Consider the following 16995-nt stretch of genomic DNA (forward strand, 5'->3'; position numbering starts at 1 on the left):
ACACTCTCTGCACCAACGGCACAGCAGTTTTCTCAACGTATGTTCGTAGCCGAGTCCGTCCGGCGTGGAGATCCCGCGAGCTCAACGCCCTTGCGCGTCTTGTTCGCTTGAAGGAAGTGTGTGGGAAAATTTTTGTATTTTTTATAAGTCCCACACGCGCATCCGCGCAGCCTTCCAAACAAGAAAAATTTTCCGCACAATACCTCTATCAACTCCGCAACCCCGGCGAGGTCCGCCACTGGCATATTATCTCGCGGAGGCGCCTCGTCTAACCGACAAGACGAATCCTCAAGCCAAGGGCTGAGTCTCAACAGATCACAGCGTGGTAACTGCTCTACCGAGTACAACACCCTGCCAGGTACCCAAGTCGTCTACAGACGATTCCGAGTCTCGACATCGAACTGGATGACCCATGATCGACCGATTGAAGCCAGGCCAACGAGCGGGGGGATTCCGACATCGGCCGACGGCTTCGCGCGGCAAACAGAGCTCGTGCGATGTCCGGTCCGTGGACCGGTCACCTAGTAAAGTCACATTGTTTTGAGCCTTTCGACCCACGAGCCTCCTAGAAATATCGTTGCCTCCTCTGACTAGAGAGGATACGGCCTTAGAGGCGTTCAGGCATAATCCCACGGATGGTAGCTTCGCACCACCGGCCGCTCGACCGAGTGCGTGAACCAAATGTCCGAACCTGCGGTTCCTCTCGTACTGAGCAGGATTACTATCGCAACGACGAGTCATCAGTGGGGTAAAACTAACCTTTCTCACGACGGTCTCAACCCAGCTCACGTTCCCTATTGGTGGGTGAACAATCCAACGCTTGGCGAATTCTGCTTCGCAATGATAGGAAGAGCCGACATCAAAGGATCAAAAAGCAACGTTGCTATGAACGCTTGGCTGCCACAAGCCAGTTATCCCTGTGGTAACTTTTCTGACACCTCTTGCTGAAAACTCTTCAAGCCAAAAGGATCGATAGGCCGTGCTTTCGCAGTCTCTATGCGTACTGAACATCGAGATCAAGCCAGCTTTTGCCCTTTTGCTCTACGCGAGGTTTTTGTCCTCGCTGAGCTGGCCTTAGGACACCTGCGTTATTCTTTGACAGATGTACCGCCCCAGTCAAACTCCCCGCCTGGCAGTGTCCTCGAATCGGATCACGCGGGAGTATGATCGGCGATCGGCCGAAGCCTCACGCCACTCTTACACGCTTGGCTCTAGAACACCGTGACAGCCGGGACGAATGTCCTTGACGCACGCGCTCCGCCTAACCGAGTAAGTAAAGAAACGATGAAAGTAGTGGTATTTCACCGACGATGTTACCATCTCCCACTTATGCTACACCTCTCATGTCTTCTCACAGTGCCAGACTAGAGTCAAGCTCAACAGGGTCTTCTCTTCCCGCTCATTTTTTCAAGCCCGTTTCCCTGGCACTGGTTTCGCTAGATAGTAGATAGGGACAGTGGGAATCTCGTTAATCCATTCATGCGCGTCACTATCTAGATGACGAGGCATTTGGCTAGAAATATCATTTATTTTCCATGAACCGCATGGATACGGTAGAAAAATGGTGTGACGATATAATTTAAAAATTAAAGTTAGATACACTGCATCACAGTCATAGAGTCAAGAGGAATGAGAAAAAGAAGAAGACAAATGAAAACGAAGAAAAAGAAAAAAAAACCTAGTGGTATTATATCATAATGATAATTATATAACTATGTCAATGATTAATTCCCTCATATCAGAACCATCGCTATTAGTTCGACTAAAGAACGCTCCATTTTCCTTTTTCCTGTGCCTTTTCGCTAACATACCCTACCGTGACTATTATATTCATATCTTGCTTATTACCAGTTCTGGCCTACCAGTGAACGAATGGGCACGTAAGCGCATGTACTGCTTGTACTTTGGACTGTTTATTTCTATCATCCTTCCTTTTCCGTCTGCGCAGCCTACTATATCACATACATTTCACTATATTGACTTTTTTTTTTCTTTTTAGGATCAACATACCAATTGTTTCCAACGGCTAATGGAGTAACACGTCAGCGTGAGTATTATTCCGTATTCCTAGGCTAACAACTCACTATCACTTGTGCACCCTTGTGTTTCTATTCTTTTGCATGTTATACAGTGATCTATAATCTATTTTTAGGTCCATCATATCAGTTCACTCCTACCCGCAGAGCAAGAAACACTTAGGCCTCAGTCATATTTCGTACCTTATTAAATTTAAACATTCTGTGACTATTCATTTTTCTTGTTATTTGATTTGAATTCCAATTCTAATTTCACTCTTAGTTTTAATTTCAGTACACATCTCGTAAGCTAATTACTTATTTACTTTCCAGGTTCATCACTCAACTATAAAGGGAGAGAAAGAGAGAGGAAGAGTCGAGAAAGCAGGTGAGTAGAGGTTCAACCGGGCTGCGAGATTACTGGCATTCATGGTATTCCTTATAACGAAGTAAACTGTGCAAATGAGAATAAACCCTAAATCACTTACGAACGAAAATGTGCTTCGGTCTGTTCCTCACTTTCTTCCTTTCATCCTTTCCCACACCGGGTTCTTGCAGGGTTTTTGGATATTGGCGGTTCCTCTGGGAGGGGCCTTCGTCGCGTTCTTCGAAATGTGTCCGCATGAACTGCATCTTCACCAGTACTCTTTGCTTCTCACCACCAGGTCATCCGCAGCGGGGTGGTCAATAGTTAAAAGGAACCCCTGGTTCTCTAGGTTGTTAATTCTCTCCATTTCCCTTATGAATGCGGGACCATGCGTGGCATTCTCCTCGTCGTCCTTCGCCTCACCCTGCATGAAGAGCGCCACATGAATCATTTCATGAACCACTGTGTCCCTCAACTCATCAAATGTCAGCTTATGGTGGATGTTCCAACTAATTTTTATTTTACGGTCCTTGAAATTGGTGACGGCCGAGGTCCTTGACATGTTGACACCCTATTCGATCGTGAAACTTCTGGCCTGGTTATCAAACAACTCCGTATTGAATGGGTGGAACATTGCTACCAGGTCGGGCCTTTCGACAACCTTCCTAGTCGCCTTCACCGTTGGCCCCTCAATCACGGCCGGTCCCTTGGATCTTGTGCGTCTCTCATTTTTCAAATCCTCCATCTTGAACACTTGTCCGTCAAGCTAGCAGGTTCTCTGGCTTATGTCCTGTTTGACTGATAGCGTTCGACTGACCTTTTGTCCACGGACTCAAATCCCCTACCTGTATAGTACCGCTCTGTTCCGGGTCTCTCTTTTAATCCTTTGATCTTTTGATCCCTTAATCCTCTATTGCTTTGTTGTCTTCCCTGTAATGTTCTAGGATCTATATGATACACATTTGCTGTGCTCCTCTTTTTGCGCTTCATCTGTTGTGGTTGATGGGTCTACATGTTGCGTCATTTTCTTCCAAGGCCATTTTCAGACTCTTTCCTTGCGAATTTCAGGTTTTTTTCGTGTGCTTTAAGTAGCCCTTGGTCTTCAGCTGTGACGGATCCAAGAATACCGTCACCTAATACTTAGGAGATACCCCTTATCTTTGGGAGCCAGGCAAATTAAAACCTAACGTTTCTTTTATGCATCTATCTATATATACAGATGATCTAAACAATAATCATAAGTTAAGTCAAAATATAGAGTTGACATATATACATACGAATATGTGATATGATATGTATTTTTAAGCAAACAATCTAATGGAAAATTCCATTGGACTTACGACCAAATAATGCGGATCCCCGATTTGTTTAGATTAACTGCATATAAAAGCTGGGCCACTAGGACCCAGAGCAAGCATTCATTAACTTATCTTCAACCGACTACTGTCAGTCAAAACTTCAATATATACCTCTAACTCGGGACCTTTGTCCTCTTAATTCGGGTATCCAGCATTTTCAATATCTCTTAAATCGGGACAACGTCCTCTAACTCGGGTATTGAATTTGTTAAATAATTTTATATCATTTATATCCTCATTCTTAGAATCGCATTATTCATTAATCACTGGCATTAATAAAATCAGTTCAAAAGTGTAATTTACCTACCATCATTTCATTTTCGACTTCAACTACCCCATCGTTCGTTATTTAATCAAGGTAAGAGTTATTCTTTCATTTCATAACTATCAGAGCGACATCATTATCTCCATATAGACTATTTCGGAAGATCCTGATTTTAATCCCAGTCCATAACTCCTCCCTGTCCCCTAATTCGTGATATTCTTCCTCCTCGCTTACACTAGCGAGGTCCCGAAACATTCTTTCCTCTCGAATTCTCTCTACTCGCTTGCACTAGCGAGGTCGCGAAACTTTCTTTTCTCTTTAATTCTCTCTCCTCGCTTGCACTAGCGAGATCGCGAAACCTTCTTTTCTCTTCAATTCTCTCCTCGCCTTCACTGTTGAGGTCGTGAACCGCTCTCTTTCCATTTTCTTGTTTGCAAACCATTTATCTATCACCTCGAAATCTGCTACGTTTTTCCCAACTTCCCTGTCTTCGCCGGGTCAAGGCGAAGTCTCACCACCTATGTATTACTCCTAGATGTTCCAGACCAAAGCCGAAATAAATAGGAAATACCGCAAACGTGGAGGGGTCAAGGAACGGCAGCGTAAACAGGCCGCAATATCACGGGATCTGAATCAGATCAACGAACTGATAGAGTTGGCATATAAAACAGCAAATCTCTCCGAATCCACAACCTTAGCACACCACCAGAGTGACTCTACCTGCCCCTTTCCGCCGCCAACACCTCAAAGTTCTCATTCCCCAAGTGACAGTCCTTCACCTACCGACACCCTGTCTCCGATACTTTTACCACAGTTTCCGAAACACCAGCATTGCACCAATCACCCCACGAGTCATCAGGGTACATCCACCTCCCCTGCATCCTCTGAAGTCATCGACCTTACTACGAAACACGACACCTATTCACCGGGTGTACCTCACATCACCTCCATCCAAACCATCACCCATACCCGATATACTCTGCTCCGCTCAGTCACATTTTAACCATCCACACCCGCTAAGCCTCAAGACCGCTCTTAACTCCCATAAAAAAACTTATATAAACCCAACCACTTACACATATTACTATCTTAAATCGCCTATCCACTCCGTCGTCAGAGCAACAATAACTGGTACCTAGAATTGTAATAGTAGAAATATTGATAACAAACGCAATTTTAGTTGTAACGTCTATAAACTGCAGCGTGGCTTTTTTAAAAAACTCAACCTTTTTAGTGGCCCCACATTGGGCGCCGCTTGCGACGTAGAAGGTTTCCTATTTTCCCCCAGGCGGGTTGGACCCGGGAAAAACCCACGTGCCTTCGGCGCGATCTGTACGAACTGAAAACGGAAAACGGAACGGAAAACGGAAAACGGAACGAAAAGATTGTTGGGCGCCAGACGCGTGTCGCGTCACTTAACGAAATAACAAAAACTTACGAAATAAACGAATACAGATCCGGCGGAGTGGCTGGCTAGGCACAGGCTGTTCAACAGCGAAATAAATGGTAGAGTGGCGTGGATCCACAACAACAATTCGGGCACAAATAAAATAAAATAACGATAACGTAACGTAATTTCGGGAGACTGTATTTTAACAAATTCGGTAGGAAATACAGAATCGGTAGATTTACAATAGGTCGAGAGTAACAAAATATAATTCGTTTAACGGTAGCGGGAGGTCATTTACGGGAGTACAGAATTATAATTTCGATATTCGAAAGGCCTACGGGAGTTTGACTGATTCTTTTACAAATTATCCGAATGTGCGATAATTACAAACGGAAGAAAAGGCGCGGTTTTACACGGAGCGCTTTTCCGTGGCTACTCTACGGTAACAGACGATAGATTTTCCAAATTGATGGGGAACGTAACGGAACGCAAGATTTACCGTAGGGGTAACAGATTACCCGAAGAATGACAAATTAAATACGGGAGAAAATATTACAGAAATTATAACAAAATACCATACAGCATCACCAAATATCACCAAGGCTTTCCTTAACGTAGTACTTAGAGTTTACTTAATAACTCAACGTGCTAAATGGTACCACGTGCAGCAAATGCACGGGAGAAACGGTAGAAGACCTATTAAATGCTCAGAGAGCGAAAATACAAAACGTACGGTAACGGAATTCAGCCACGAGGTAAACCGGGAGGAATTACAAAATTGCCCAAAAAACCGAAAAACGTAACGGACCGGACCGTACCAAATTGCGGTGGGGCTCGTTCCCACCGACTTATCAAATACTGGATGCAGTGGGCCCTTTACCCACTGACTTACACTCTAAATAAACTGGATGCAGTGGGCCTTTTACCCACTGACTTACACTCTAAATAAACTGCGGTGGGGCTAGTTCCCACCGGCTTACAAAAACAATAAAACAAAATACGTAATATTTTAGGCAATTTGCGATCCCCACGTGGCTACTTCGTGCCTCTCTCTGAAGGTGGAAAACCTTACCTTAACGGAAGGAGTTCGGCACCCACTGACTCTAACTTAATATAAAGGTTTTAACTGACTCTAGATTTGAATATACCGAGAACTAAGGGGCGGATAGGAGTGAATCTCAAGTGCAACGGTAGCGGTAGTGTTGGGTGAAAAACGGTAGCGAGAGACGGTAGATTTGGGAAAGCGGCAAAGGAAGATCTGAATTGGTGAGGAAGGATCTAGCCAAAACGTCCTGTCTGTTTGACGGTATCTCGTAGAGTAGGACGAGTTGAGCGCCGGTGTCCAGGATCTTCTTACTCGGAAATCGTCCGGATTGGCGATTCCCTCTCCTAATTAGGCCACAGGTGTAGGGCGCAATTCTTCGGGTGACAATTGAATTTGCCTATTCGGCGCCTCTCCTCTCCTCTGACGTCATCATCCATGCTTCCTCATCGGCCGCGCTCGCTTTTGAATACTGACCGGCTGGCTGTCTGCGTTCAGAAGGCCATCCAAGGCTGCGTCGACTCAGGCACTTGGAGTCCTCATCCTAAGAGCAACATCTCTATCCTATGTCGTCTCGGGAGTCGGAATGTAGTCCTGGGCTCACTTGTGCCTCGGCCCCTACATGTCTTCCTAGGCAGAACGTCATCTCGGGAGGTTACCAAGTTTTACCCGGTGACGGGATCAGTTCCGGAACGGTAGATGTTATTTTGGTCTGGCTCCTGGCCAGTAAGTTACGGGACGGGAGGTGACACTACTCAGTTCATGCCACCCTATACGCCGCCTTCCGTAGCATCCATTCGTCGATAGCAGAGCGTCTTACGCACCTATCGTCTAGCGGGAGATCGTAGACGGGTCGTCTTGCGGTCCTATACGCCGGTAGCGATTCGGTAGATCGGGAGGCGGGAGATGTTGGCGATGCTGTCTTCAGCTGGTGGTCCGGTCCACCACGGGAGAGTGCACATCGGTAGTCTGATTGGCACGGATGACGTCAGAGTTGTACCCTTGGAGGAAAGGGCCCGGGAGGTCCTCGTAGGTCGTCCTGGCTCAACTCGTCGGTATTTTCCCAGGTCACATGAGAGAATATTCGGAACAACAACGAAAATTAGCTTAACATACGGAATATCTCTTATTTCAATTTAGCCTTGGTGATTCGTTTCGGTGTGCTGCAGTTTTCTAGATTATCAACGAAAAACGGGAGGAAATTCCGGGGGATTTGGGTGCCGTAGTAACGGGGCTGAAAACGCCACGTTACAAAACATACATCCTTCAGACCCCTCCTATTGACTACTTATATCGAGTCACTCTCCGGACGTGACACAGCCTTTATAAGTCCCTCAGCAGTTATTTCGATTTGGACCACTCTAGACAGCCAAAAACGCGTTTTTCCCTGTCCGTCCGTATAACGACATCTCCGGCAGTACGGCCTCCGCTTTTCTCGACCTCTGTGTATGTCTGCATTTTCAGGCTACAATCCAGCATGTTGTCGATGCTTGGACACCTCCTTCTCGATCTTCGGTAACACCGACACCAGCCGGCGTAACAACCGAACAATTGTCAAAGTGTCTCCTCTGCCCTCCGTTTTGATTCGAGGTGCGGCCGGAGACACCGATGCAAAGTGGAAAAACGATCACCCTGAACGGTGGATCACTTGGCTCGTGGGTCGATGAAGAACGCAGCTAATTGCGCGTCTATTTGTGAACTGCAGGACACATGAACATCGACATTTCGAACGCACATTGCGGTCCACGGATACATATCCCGGACCACGCCTGGCTGAGGGTCGTGACAAAACAAACTACTGCACGTGGCCCCACCTCGCAAAAGGAGCAAGAGTCGCGTGTGCAAGAATTGGGCGTTCACTGCTGTGGTCCGCGCGCGAGCCCGCGGCGTCGCCTCAAACGATTTTGAGAGACTGACACGGTACGACTCGCGTCAACCGCGCAAAAGTCGGCGGGTTGGTGCATCGCGGTCGTGTGGCCGGTCGTCGCGTCCCAGCGCTAGTATAATAGTCGAGAGGAACGTCGATCCGAGCCGCGCGATACCTGTGTTGCCGCCCGTTTTGACGAACGGGTTGCCGTTAGCAGAAATTTTTGTAAGAGAAAAGACCCGCGTGCCAAACGCCTCATCGTCGAATTGATGACGGTTGTGTGGCGCGCGCGTGCCGTTTGTCGGGTTGACGAGAAAAGGTGGAGTGAAAAATAAGAATATCCGCGAAGTCAGATTTTCGATGATCGTCCGTGATTTTTTTTTTATTTTGCGCTCCCCCTCTCGATCACACCCTAGTCGTCTCCGTTGAAAAACACACCACGATATGTTTTGTTCGGACGATTCTTTGACGACCTCAGAGCAGGCGAGACTACCCGCTGAATTGAGGCATATTAATAAGTTGAGGAAAAGGAACTAAACAGGATTTCCTTAGTAGCGGCGAGCGAACAGGAAATAGCCCAGCACTGAATCCCGCGGTTCTGCCGCTGGGAAATGTAGTGTTCGGGATGATTCGCTTATCCCGGGGCGTCGATCCGAGTCCAAGTCCATCTTGAATGGGGCCACTTACCCGTAGAGGGTGCCAGGCCCGTAGTGACCGGGACGCGCCACGGGAGAATCTCTCCTCAGAGTCGGGTTTCTTGAGAGTGCAGCTCTAAGTTGGTGGTGAACTCCATCCAAGGCTAAATATGACCACGAGACCGATAGCGAACAAGTACCGTGAGGGAAAGTTGAAAAGAACTTTGAAGAGAGAGTTCAAGAGTACGTGAAACCGTTCAGGGGTAAACCTGAGAAATCCGAAAGATCGAACGGGGAGATTCATCGTCAGCGAAACCGGCTTCGCCGTGGCTCGTGATGCTGGGACCTCGCGTCCACGGCACTCGTCTGCGGTGTTTATGTCCGGTGACGCCGGCGTGCACTTCTCCCCTAGTAGGACGTCGCGACCCGTTGGGTGCCGGTCTGCGGTCTGGGTGAAAGCCTGTCACGTCGTTCGCGTCGTGTCAGACCCCCAGTGCCCCGTCCGACTGTACCCGCACGGTGTAGAGCCGCATTCGACTGCGTCGAAACCCGACGGAAGCGCGGTCAGCGATTCCCGGTGGTTCGGACCTAGCGCCGTCACCGTCGGCCCCTACATGTCTTCCTAGGCAGAACGTCATCTCGGGAGGTTACCAAGTTTTACCCGGTGACGGGATCAGTTCCGGAACGGTAGATGTTATTTTGGTCTGGCTCCTGGCCAGTAAGTTACGGGACGGGAGGTGACACTACTCAGTTCATGCCACCCTATACGCCGCCTTCCGTAGCATCCATTCGTCGATAGCAGAGCGTCTTACGCACCTATCGTCTAGCGGGAGATCGTGGACGGGTCGTCTTGCGGTCCTATACGCCGGTAGCGATTCGGTAGATCGGGAGGCGGGAGATGTTGGCGATGCTGTCATCAGCTGGTGGTCCGGTCCACCGCGGAAGAGTGCACATCGGTATTTTGATTGGCACGGATGACGTCAGAGGTGTATCCTTTGAGGAAAGGGCCCGGGAGGTCGTCGTAGATCGTCCTTGTCTCAACTCGTCGGTATTTTCTCAGGTCACATAAGGGGTTAGGGGTAGTCAGGATTTTCAAAAAATCGATTTTTTTTTTTTTGCATTTCCTTTAAGTATAATATCTTAAAAATATTCTCTGAAAATTTGAAGTCAATCCGATCATTACTTTTCGAGTTATTCGACAAATAACAAAGAGCGCTCGGGCACTCCTAAACGCTCGGGAGCAGGTAGCTAGCGGCAGCTGCAAGCAACCGGTTACTCGGGTTCTATTGTCATCCATGAACGAAAACTTTGATGTGTGTAGTAGTACCTAAATTTATATACACCCTACTTATGTATTTACAATTTCTAGGAAGTATAAGTGCAAGAAATTCTTTGTTTTTCGCCACGTCACTAGTATGCCTATGGCAGTTGCGGAGAGCAGTCGATAGTTGTGCGTTATTAAAATAAATTATTTCTGAAGTTATTTATTATGGGACGTGATACGAAAAAAGTTTCGAGAGAAGTTCGGAAATCTGAAAATATCCGTAAGTCGTATTCAAAGAAACGAAAAAATGTATTTAATCCAAAAACTGCGGAACGTGATGAAAGTGTTCGGAGTACATCGTCTAAAAAACTGAAAAAAAATACTGAAGACGATGTACCCGAAAGTTGCACTACTGAATTCCGAATAATTAATTTTATTACGGTATTCACTGCCATTTCTGCTCTTGTGAAATGTAAAAAATGTGATGGAAACATTGAATTTCTAACAGCTAGTACACGTGGGCTGGGATTTAAAATTGTAGTTTCATGTAATAACTGTGACAATGAATACATTCCTTCCTGCTCTTTCATTGGGCATTCTTATGAAATAAATAGACGCTTCATTTTTGTGATGAGAATACTAGGGATAGGATACGAAGGTTTGTGCAAGTTTTGTGGCCTGATGGACATGCCGGCTTTTTTAGATAAAACTACGCATACAATATTATTGAAGCAAATTTTAGATTGTGGTAAAACCGTTGCAGAAGCCTTGATGAAAAAAGCTGTGAATGAAGAAAAAGAAGGAATTAGTGAAAATGAAAATAGGAATGATTTGACTGTATCGGGAGATGGAACCTGGCAAAAACGGGGATATACATCGGCATTTGGAGTTTCTTTCATAATTGGCTATTTTACTGGAAAGATTCTAGATATAAACATTAAAAGTGCTTATTGTAAGCTATGTGAATATTGGAAAAAGAAACGAAGTACGGTTGAGTTCGAGGAATGGTATGAATTACATGAAGATGAGTGTAGTGCTAATCACAAGGGGTCTTCTGGGAAAATGGAGGTAGATGCGATGATTGAAATGTTTCAGCAGTCTGAAACAAAACATGGAGTTAGATATGCAAACTACATTGGCGATGGTGATTCGAAGACCTATTCGGGAATTATAAAAGCAGATCCTTACAAAAATACAACCGTAAATAAAAAGGAATGTATAGGCCATGTTCAAAAGCGGATGGGGACTCGACTGCGTAAACTGAAACTTCAACAAAAAGGTCTTGGTGGTAAAGGTAAGCTTACAGGAAAAGTAATAGACAAATTAACTGTGTATTATGGTTTATCAATACGTCGTCATTCCGATTCTATCGAAGATATGAAATCTGCTATTATGGCAACTTTCCACCACTACGGTTCGACTGATGAAAATCCGAATCATGGTATGTGTCCAAAAGGCGAAGATTCTTGGTGCTCTTACCAGCGCGCTGAAGCAAGTGGAGAGCTTGATACTTATACTCAAGATTATTCTCCCTTACCTCCTGATGTTTCAGAAGCTATTAAACCGATTTACGACGATCTCAGTAATGATAATTTACTTTCAAGATGTGTAGGTGGATTCAATCAAAATAATAATGAGAGCTTCAACCAACTAGTGTGGAAAATATGCCCAAAAACCATGAATACTAGTTTTACTATCGTACAAATTGCTGCATACATAGCTACATGTATATTTAATGAAGGTACAATTTCATTATTAATGATTATGAATGCCCTAGAACTTAATTGTGGGTCTAATTCTCATCGGTATGCAAAAAAAAAGGATGCTGCACGTGTGAAAGTGGCAGATCAGCGCGCCAACGACAATACTCGGGAAGGCAGAATGCTTCGTAGGCAACGGCAAATTGATGTTTTGGAAACTTCCACAATGGCTGAAGAACTATTATATGGCCCAGGAATAGATGACTCAGTGTAAGTGATTAAATAATTCGTATTTCTGTACGTAAATCTAGTGCGAAACTTTAAATGCGTTTTTCTCAAAACTATGTTTTTTGAACTGGTGACAACTGTAACTTGAAAACCGCTCAGTAGATTTTAATGGGATTTATACAGCTTTTAGAATACATAATAAACTCGGGCCTGATCGAAGGATTTTTTTTTTTTTCAAAAATTTCGATTTTTTAAGACCAATTAACTGTTGACTTTTTCCCAAAAATTTAGAAAAAATGTTTCTGAGTCCGCCATTTTTTTAATTTTGAAAAAAAAAAAAAAGCTTCGATCAGGCCCAGGATTATCTATTTATAAAACTAATTTTTCTTATCCGATTGATTTTAGATGAATCTCCAAGGACTTATCATTGTCACCGCAAGGACCTTTTTTTTGGACTGGGTCAACAGAAACAGCTATAACTTTGGAAATTATAAATTTTTTTTTTCCAAATTTTCGTGACTTCAAGTCAAAACATTGTTTAATAAGGCCATATTATTACTTTTGTAAAATAAAATGATTTAATAGCGAAAAAAAATTACTGAAAATTATCATTTTTTCGTGTCTCTGACTACCCCTAACCCCATAAGAGAATATTCGGAACAACAACGAAAATTAGCTTAATATACGGAATATCTCTTATTTCAATTGAGCCTTGGTGATTCGTTTCGGTGTGCTGCAGTTTTCTATTTTACTAACGGGCCATTCCACGTGAACCGGATCAGTCACCTCTCAGATATTTTTTTAATTTGGCATGTCGATTGTCCATGGGGAGTTAGATTTTTGTGCCAAAGGATTTTTGAATTAGTGCAAATTTCGATTTATTATGAACAATCAAAAAATTGAGAGGCGGTTTCTTTAAAAAATCATAACTTCGTCAAAAATGATGTTAGATTCAATTTTTTTTTTTGAATTTACGCGGATGAGGGTATAGATTTATGAAAAAAATGAATGGTGCCGAAAGAGTTTATTTATCATGTGTTTATTTGACAATGAATTTTTAAATGATTTTTAAAACACCGATGGATAGCACCGAAAAATTGAAAAAAAATTCTGACATACTTAGAACTATACTACAGCCTGTGAATTAATTTCAGAGATGCGTTCGGCTTTGTTTTCGAGTGAAAAATCATCGAAGTTGGCGGCGCGCATGAATTCGAGCTCGTCGACGCCTATGCGCGTGATGACGCGCGTCGAGCGACAGAGACCCTATCTACTCTGTACGGACGCTACTTGGTAGACACTCGACTGCGGTATTCACGAGTCATTTTCGCGATGATCGACACCGTTTAAAAATCTGGAAAAAATCCCATAGCTTCCCCATAACACGGCAAAGCCATAGAGTAAGTTCCAGAGATGTGTTATTTCTCGTTTTCGAGATATCCGGACGCATTGGGACTTTCCATGCTCGCTACTTGGTAGACACTCGGCGGCGGTATTCACGAGTCATTTTCGCGATGATCGACACCGTTTAAAAATCTGGAACAAATCCCATAGCTTTCCCATAACACGGCAAAGCCATAGAGTAAGTTCCAGAGATGTGTTATTTCTCGTTTTCGAGATATTATTGTGTCTTAATATGTCCCAGTAGTGAGCGCGGAGTGCCATATGCGTCCGGATATCTCGAAAACGAGAAATAACACATCTCTGAAACTTACTCTATTGCTTTGCCGTGTTATGGGGAAGCTATGGGATTTTTTCCAGATTTTTAAACGGTGTCGATCATCGCGAAAATGACTCGTGAATACCGCGGTCGAGCGTACACCAAGTAGCGAGCGCGGAGTGCCATATGCGTCCGGATATCTCGAAAACGAGAAATAACACATCTCTGAAACTTACTCTATGGCTTTGCCGTGTTATGGGGAAGCTATGGGATTTTTTCCAGATTTTTAAACGGTGTCGATCATCGCGAAAATGACTCGTGAATACCGCAGTCGAGTGTCTACCAAGTAGCGTCCGTACAGAGTAGATAGGGTCTCTGTCGCTCGACGCGCGTCATCACGCGCATAGGCGTCGACGAGCTCGAATTCATGCGCGCCGCCAACTTCGATGATTTTTCACTCGAAAACAAAGCCGAACGCATCTCTGAAATTAATTCACAGGCTGTAGTATAGTTCTAAGTATGTCAGAATTTTTTTTTAATTTTTCGGTGCTATCCATCGGTGTTTTAAAAATCATTTAAAAATTCATTGTCAAATAAACACATGATAAATAAACTCTTTCGGCACCATTCATTTTTTTCATAAATCTATACCCTCATCCGCGTAAATTCAAAAAAAAAAATTGAATCTAACATCATTTTTGACGAAGTTATGATTTTTTAAAGAAACCGCCTCTCAATTTTTTGATTGTTCATAATAAATCGAAATTTGCACTAATTCAAAAATCCTTTGGCACAAAAATCTAACTCCCCATGGACAATCGACATGCCAAATTAAAAAAATATCTGAGAGGTGACTGATCCGGTTCACGTGGAATGGCCCTAACGAAAAACGGGAGGAAATTCTGGGAGATTTGGGTGCTGTAGTAACGGGGCTGAAAACGCCACGTTACAGTACACTTTAAATCCTTTAACGAGGATCAATTGGAGGGCAAGTCTGGTGCCAGCAGCCGCGGTAATTCCAGCTCCAATAGCGTATATTAAAGTTGTTGCGGTTAAAAAGCTCGTAGTTGAATCTGTGTCCCACGCTGTCGGTTCACCGCTCGCGGTGTTTAACTGGCATGATTGTGGGACGTCCTACCGGTGGGCTCAGCCTTTCAGGGCGGCCCAACTAATATCCCATCGCGGTGCTCTTTATTGAGTGTCGAGGTGGGCCGGTACGTTTACTTTGAACAAATTAGAGTGCTCAAAGCAGGCTATTTTCGTCTGAATACTGTGTGCATGGAATAATGGAATAGGACCTCGGTTCTATTTTGTTGGTTTTCGGAACCCCGAGGTCATGATTAATAGGAACAGATGGGGGCATTCGTATTGCGACGTTAGAGGTGAAATTCTTGGATCGTCGCAAGACGGACAGAAGCGAAAGCATTTGCCAAAAATGTTTTCTTCAATCAAGAACGAAAGTTAGAGGTTCGAAGGCGATCAGATACCGCCCTAGTTCTAACCATAAACGATGCCAGCTAGCGATCCGCCGAAGTTCCTCCGATGACTCGGCGGGCAGCTTCCGGGAAACCAAAGCTTTTGGGTTCCGGGGGAAGTGTGGTTGCAAAGCTGAAACTTAAAGGAATTGACGGAAGGGCACCACCAGGAGTGGAGCCTGCGGCTTAATTTGACTCAACACGGGAAACCTCACCAGGCCCGGACACCGGAAGGATTGACAGATTGAGAGCTCTTTCTTGATTCGGTGGGTGGTGGTGCATGGCCGTTCTTAGTTGGTGGAGCGATTTGTCTGGTTAATTCCGATAACGAACGAGACTCTAGCCTGCTAAATAGCCGTACTTTCCGGTATCTCGAAGGCCCCCGGCTTCGATCGGGAGGTTTTTACTACCGGCGTACAAATAAATCTTCTTAGAGGGACAGGCGGCTTCTAGCCGCACGAGATTGAGCAATAACAGGTCTGTGATGCCCTTAGATGTTCTGGGCCGCACGCGCGCTCTACTGAAGGAATCAGCGTGTCTTCCCTGGCCGAAAGGCCCGGGTAACCCGCTGAACCTCCTTAGTGCTAGGGATTGGGGCTTGCAATTATTCCCCATGAACGAGGAATTCCCAGTAAGCGCGAGTCATAAGCTCGCGTTGATTACGTCCCTGCCCTTTGTACACACCGCCCGTTGCTACTACCGATTGAATGATTTAGTGAGGTCTTCGGACTGGTACGCGGCAATGCCTCGGCATTGCCGATGTTGCCGGGAAGATGACCAAACTTGATCATTTAGAGGAAGTAAAAGTCGTAACAAGGTTTCCGTAGGTGAACCTGCGGAAGGATCATTAACGTTTCGTTACTGCGAAAAAAAAGCAGCGAATCGATGATTATTTTGGTAGATTTCACCGTGAATCTCACGCAATTATAATCCAGTCAGAAGACACACATGGCACAAGAGGTGGCGTACATTTTACGCGTGTCACGAAAATCGAACTACGTAACGGCCGAAACGGCTCGTGTCGCTCTCACACACGTCGACGACGAACGATCTTGCTATGTCCGTTGGAAGAGAGAGAAAATAATATAAAAATGACATTACAACTAGTGTATCACGGTAAAATATGTCGTAAGCAGCAGCTAAAAAATGGCTATGGGTAAAAAAACACTAGAAGAATGAAAGGACATTGCTACTACGCCAACCTACGGGGGCGCAAGAACGAAAACTCTCTTTCCATTCTGGACGATAGCGATGCGGATCGTGATGCCATTCGTCGATCAGATTTGTGTGAGGTAGCGACATTGTGCGCGTTGCTGAGGCGACCAAGTGCCCGCTTCTGTTGAACGGGACGCTTGGTGTGCGTTTGAATCAACCGTTCGGTCGATCCCCCCGCTTTGTACGAGGCGTGGCGCGCGATTGATCGAACGGTTTTTTTATGCTTTTTTTTTTCAAATTGTTTCTTTTCAAAAATACACATGAAGAAAAGTTATCATACTTTCACGGGGTAACCTGCTCCGGCTGGAGTTTGGCTCCACCGGGGTGACGTCGCGTTCTCCGCGGCGGAAGGTTGGCGACGAACTTCCGCTCCGTAAAATGCAATTGAGATCTTAATCTTTTTGCGTAACATTACCAAAATCCACGTGCCGTGGTTCCCCCCAGACACAAAAAATTTGGCTCGATCGAATTATACGCGGCTTCCTCCTCGCACGTAAAGTGTTGTAGAGTACAC

At 45.0% G+C, this 16995-nt stretch overlaps 1 protein-coding gene and 1 non-coding gene across 2 annotated transcripts; both read left to right on the forward strand.

Annotated features, from left to right (window-relative positions):
- The first annotated feature begins 8065 nt into the window (after window positions 1-8065).
- LOC112694921 lies at window positions 8066-8220 on the forward strand. The gene has a single exon (XR_003150243.2). It is a non-coding gene; the product is annotated as a 5.8S ribosomal RNA (ribosomal RNA).
- Window positions 8221-10168: 1948 nt separating this feature from the next.
- On the forward strand, window positions 10169-12715 carry LOC125501942. The gene is made up of 3 exons (XM_048659133.1): window positions 10169-11944; window positions 12025-12173; window positions 12537-12715. The coding sequence occupies exons 1-2, from the start codon at window positions 10429-10431 to the stop codon at window positions 12093-12095; spliced, it is 1587 nt and encodes a 528-aa protein (XP_048515090.1). The 5' UTR covers window positions 10169-10428; the 3' UTR covers window positions 12096-12173; window positions 12537-12715.
- The last annotated feature ends 4280 nt before the right edge of the window (window positions 12716-16995 follow it).

Source organism: Athalia rosae, chromosome 7 (genome assembly GCF_917208135.1).
Source record: "Athalia rosae chromosome 7, iyAthRosa1.1, whole genome shotgun sequence".
NCBI classification, from domain to species: Eukaryota; Metazoa; Arthropoda; class Insecta; order Hymenoptera; family Athaliidae; genus Athalia; species Athalia rosae.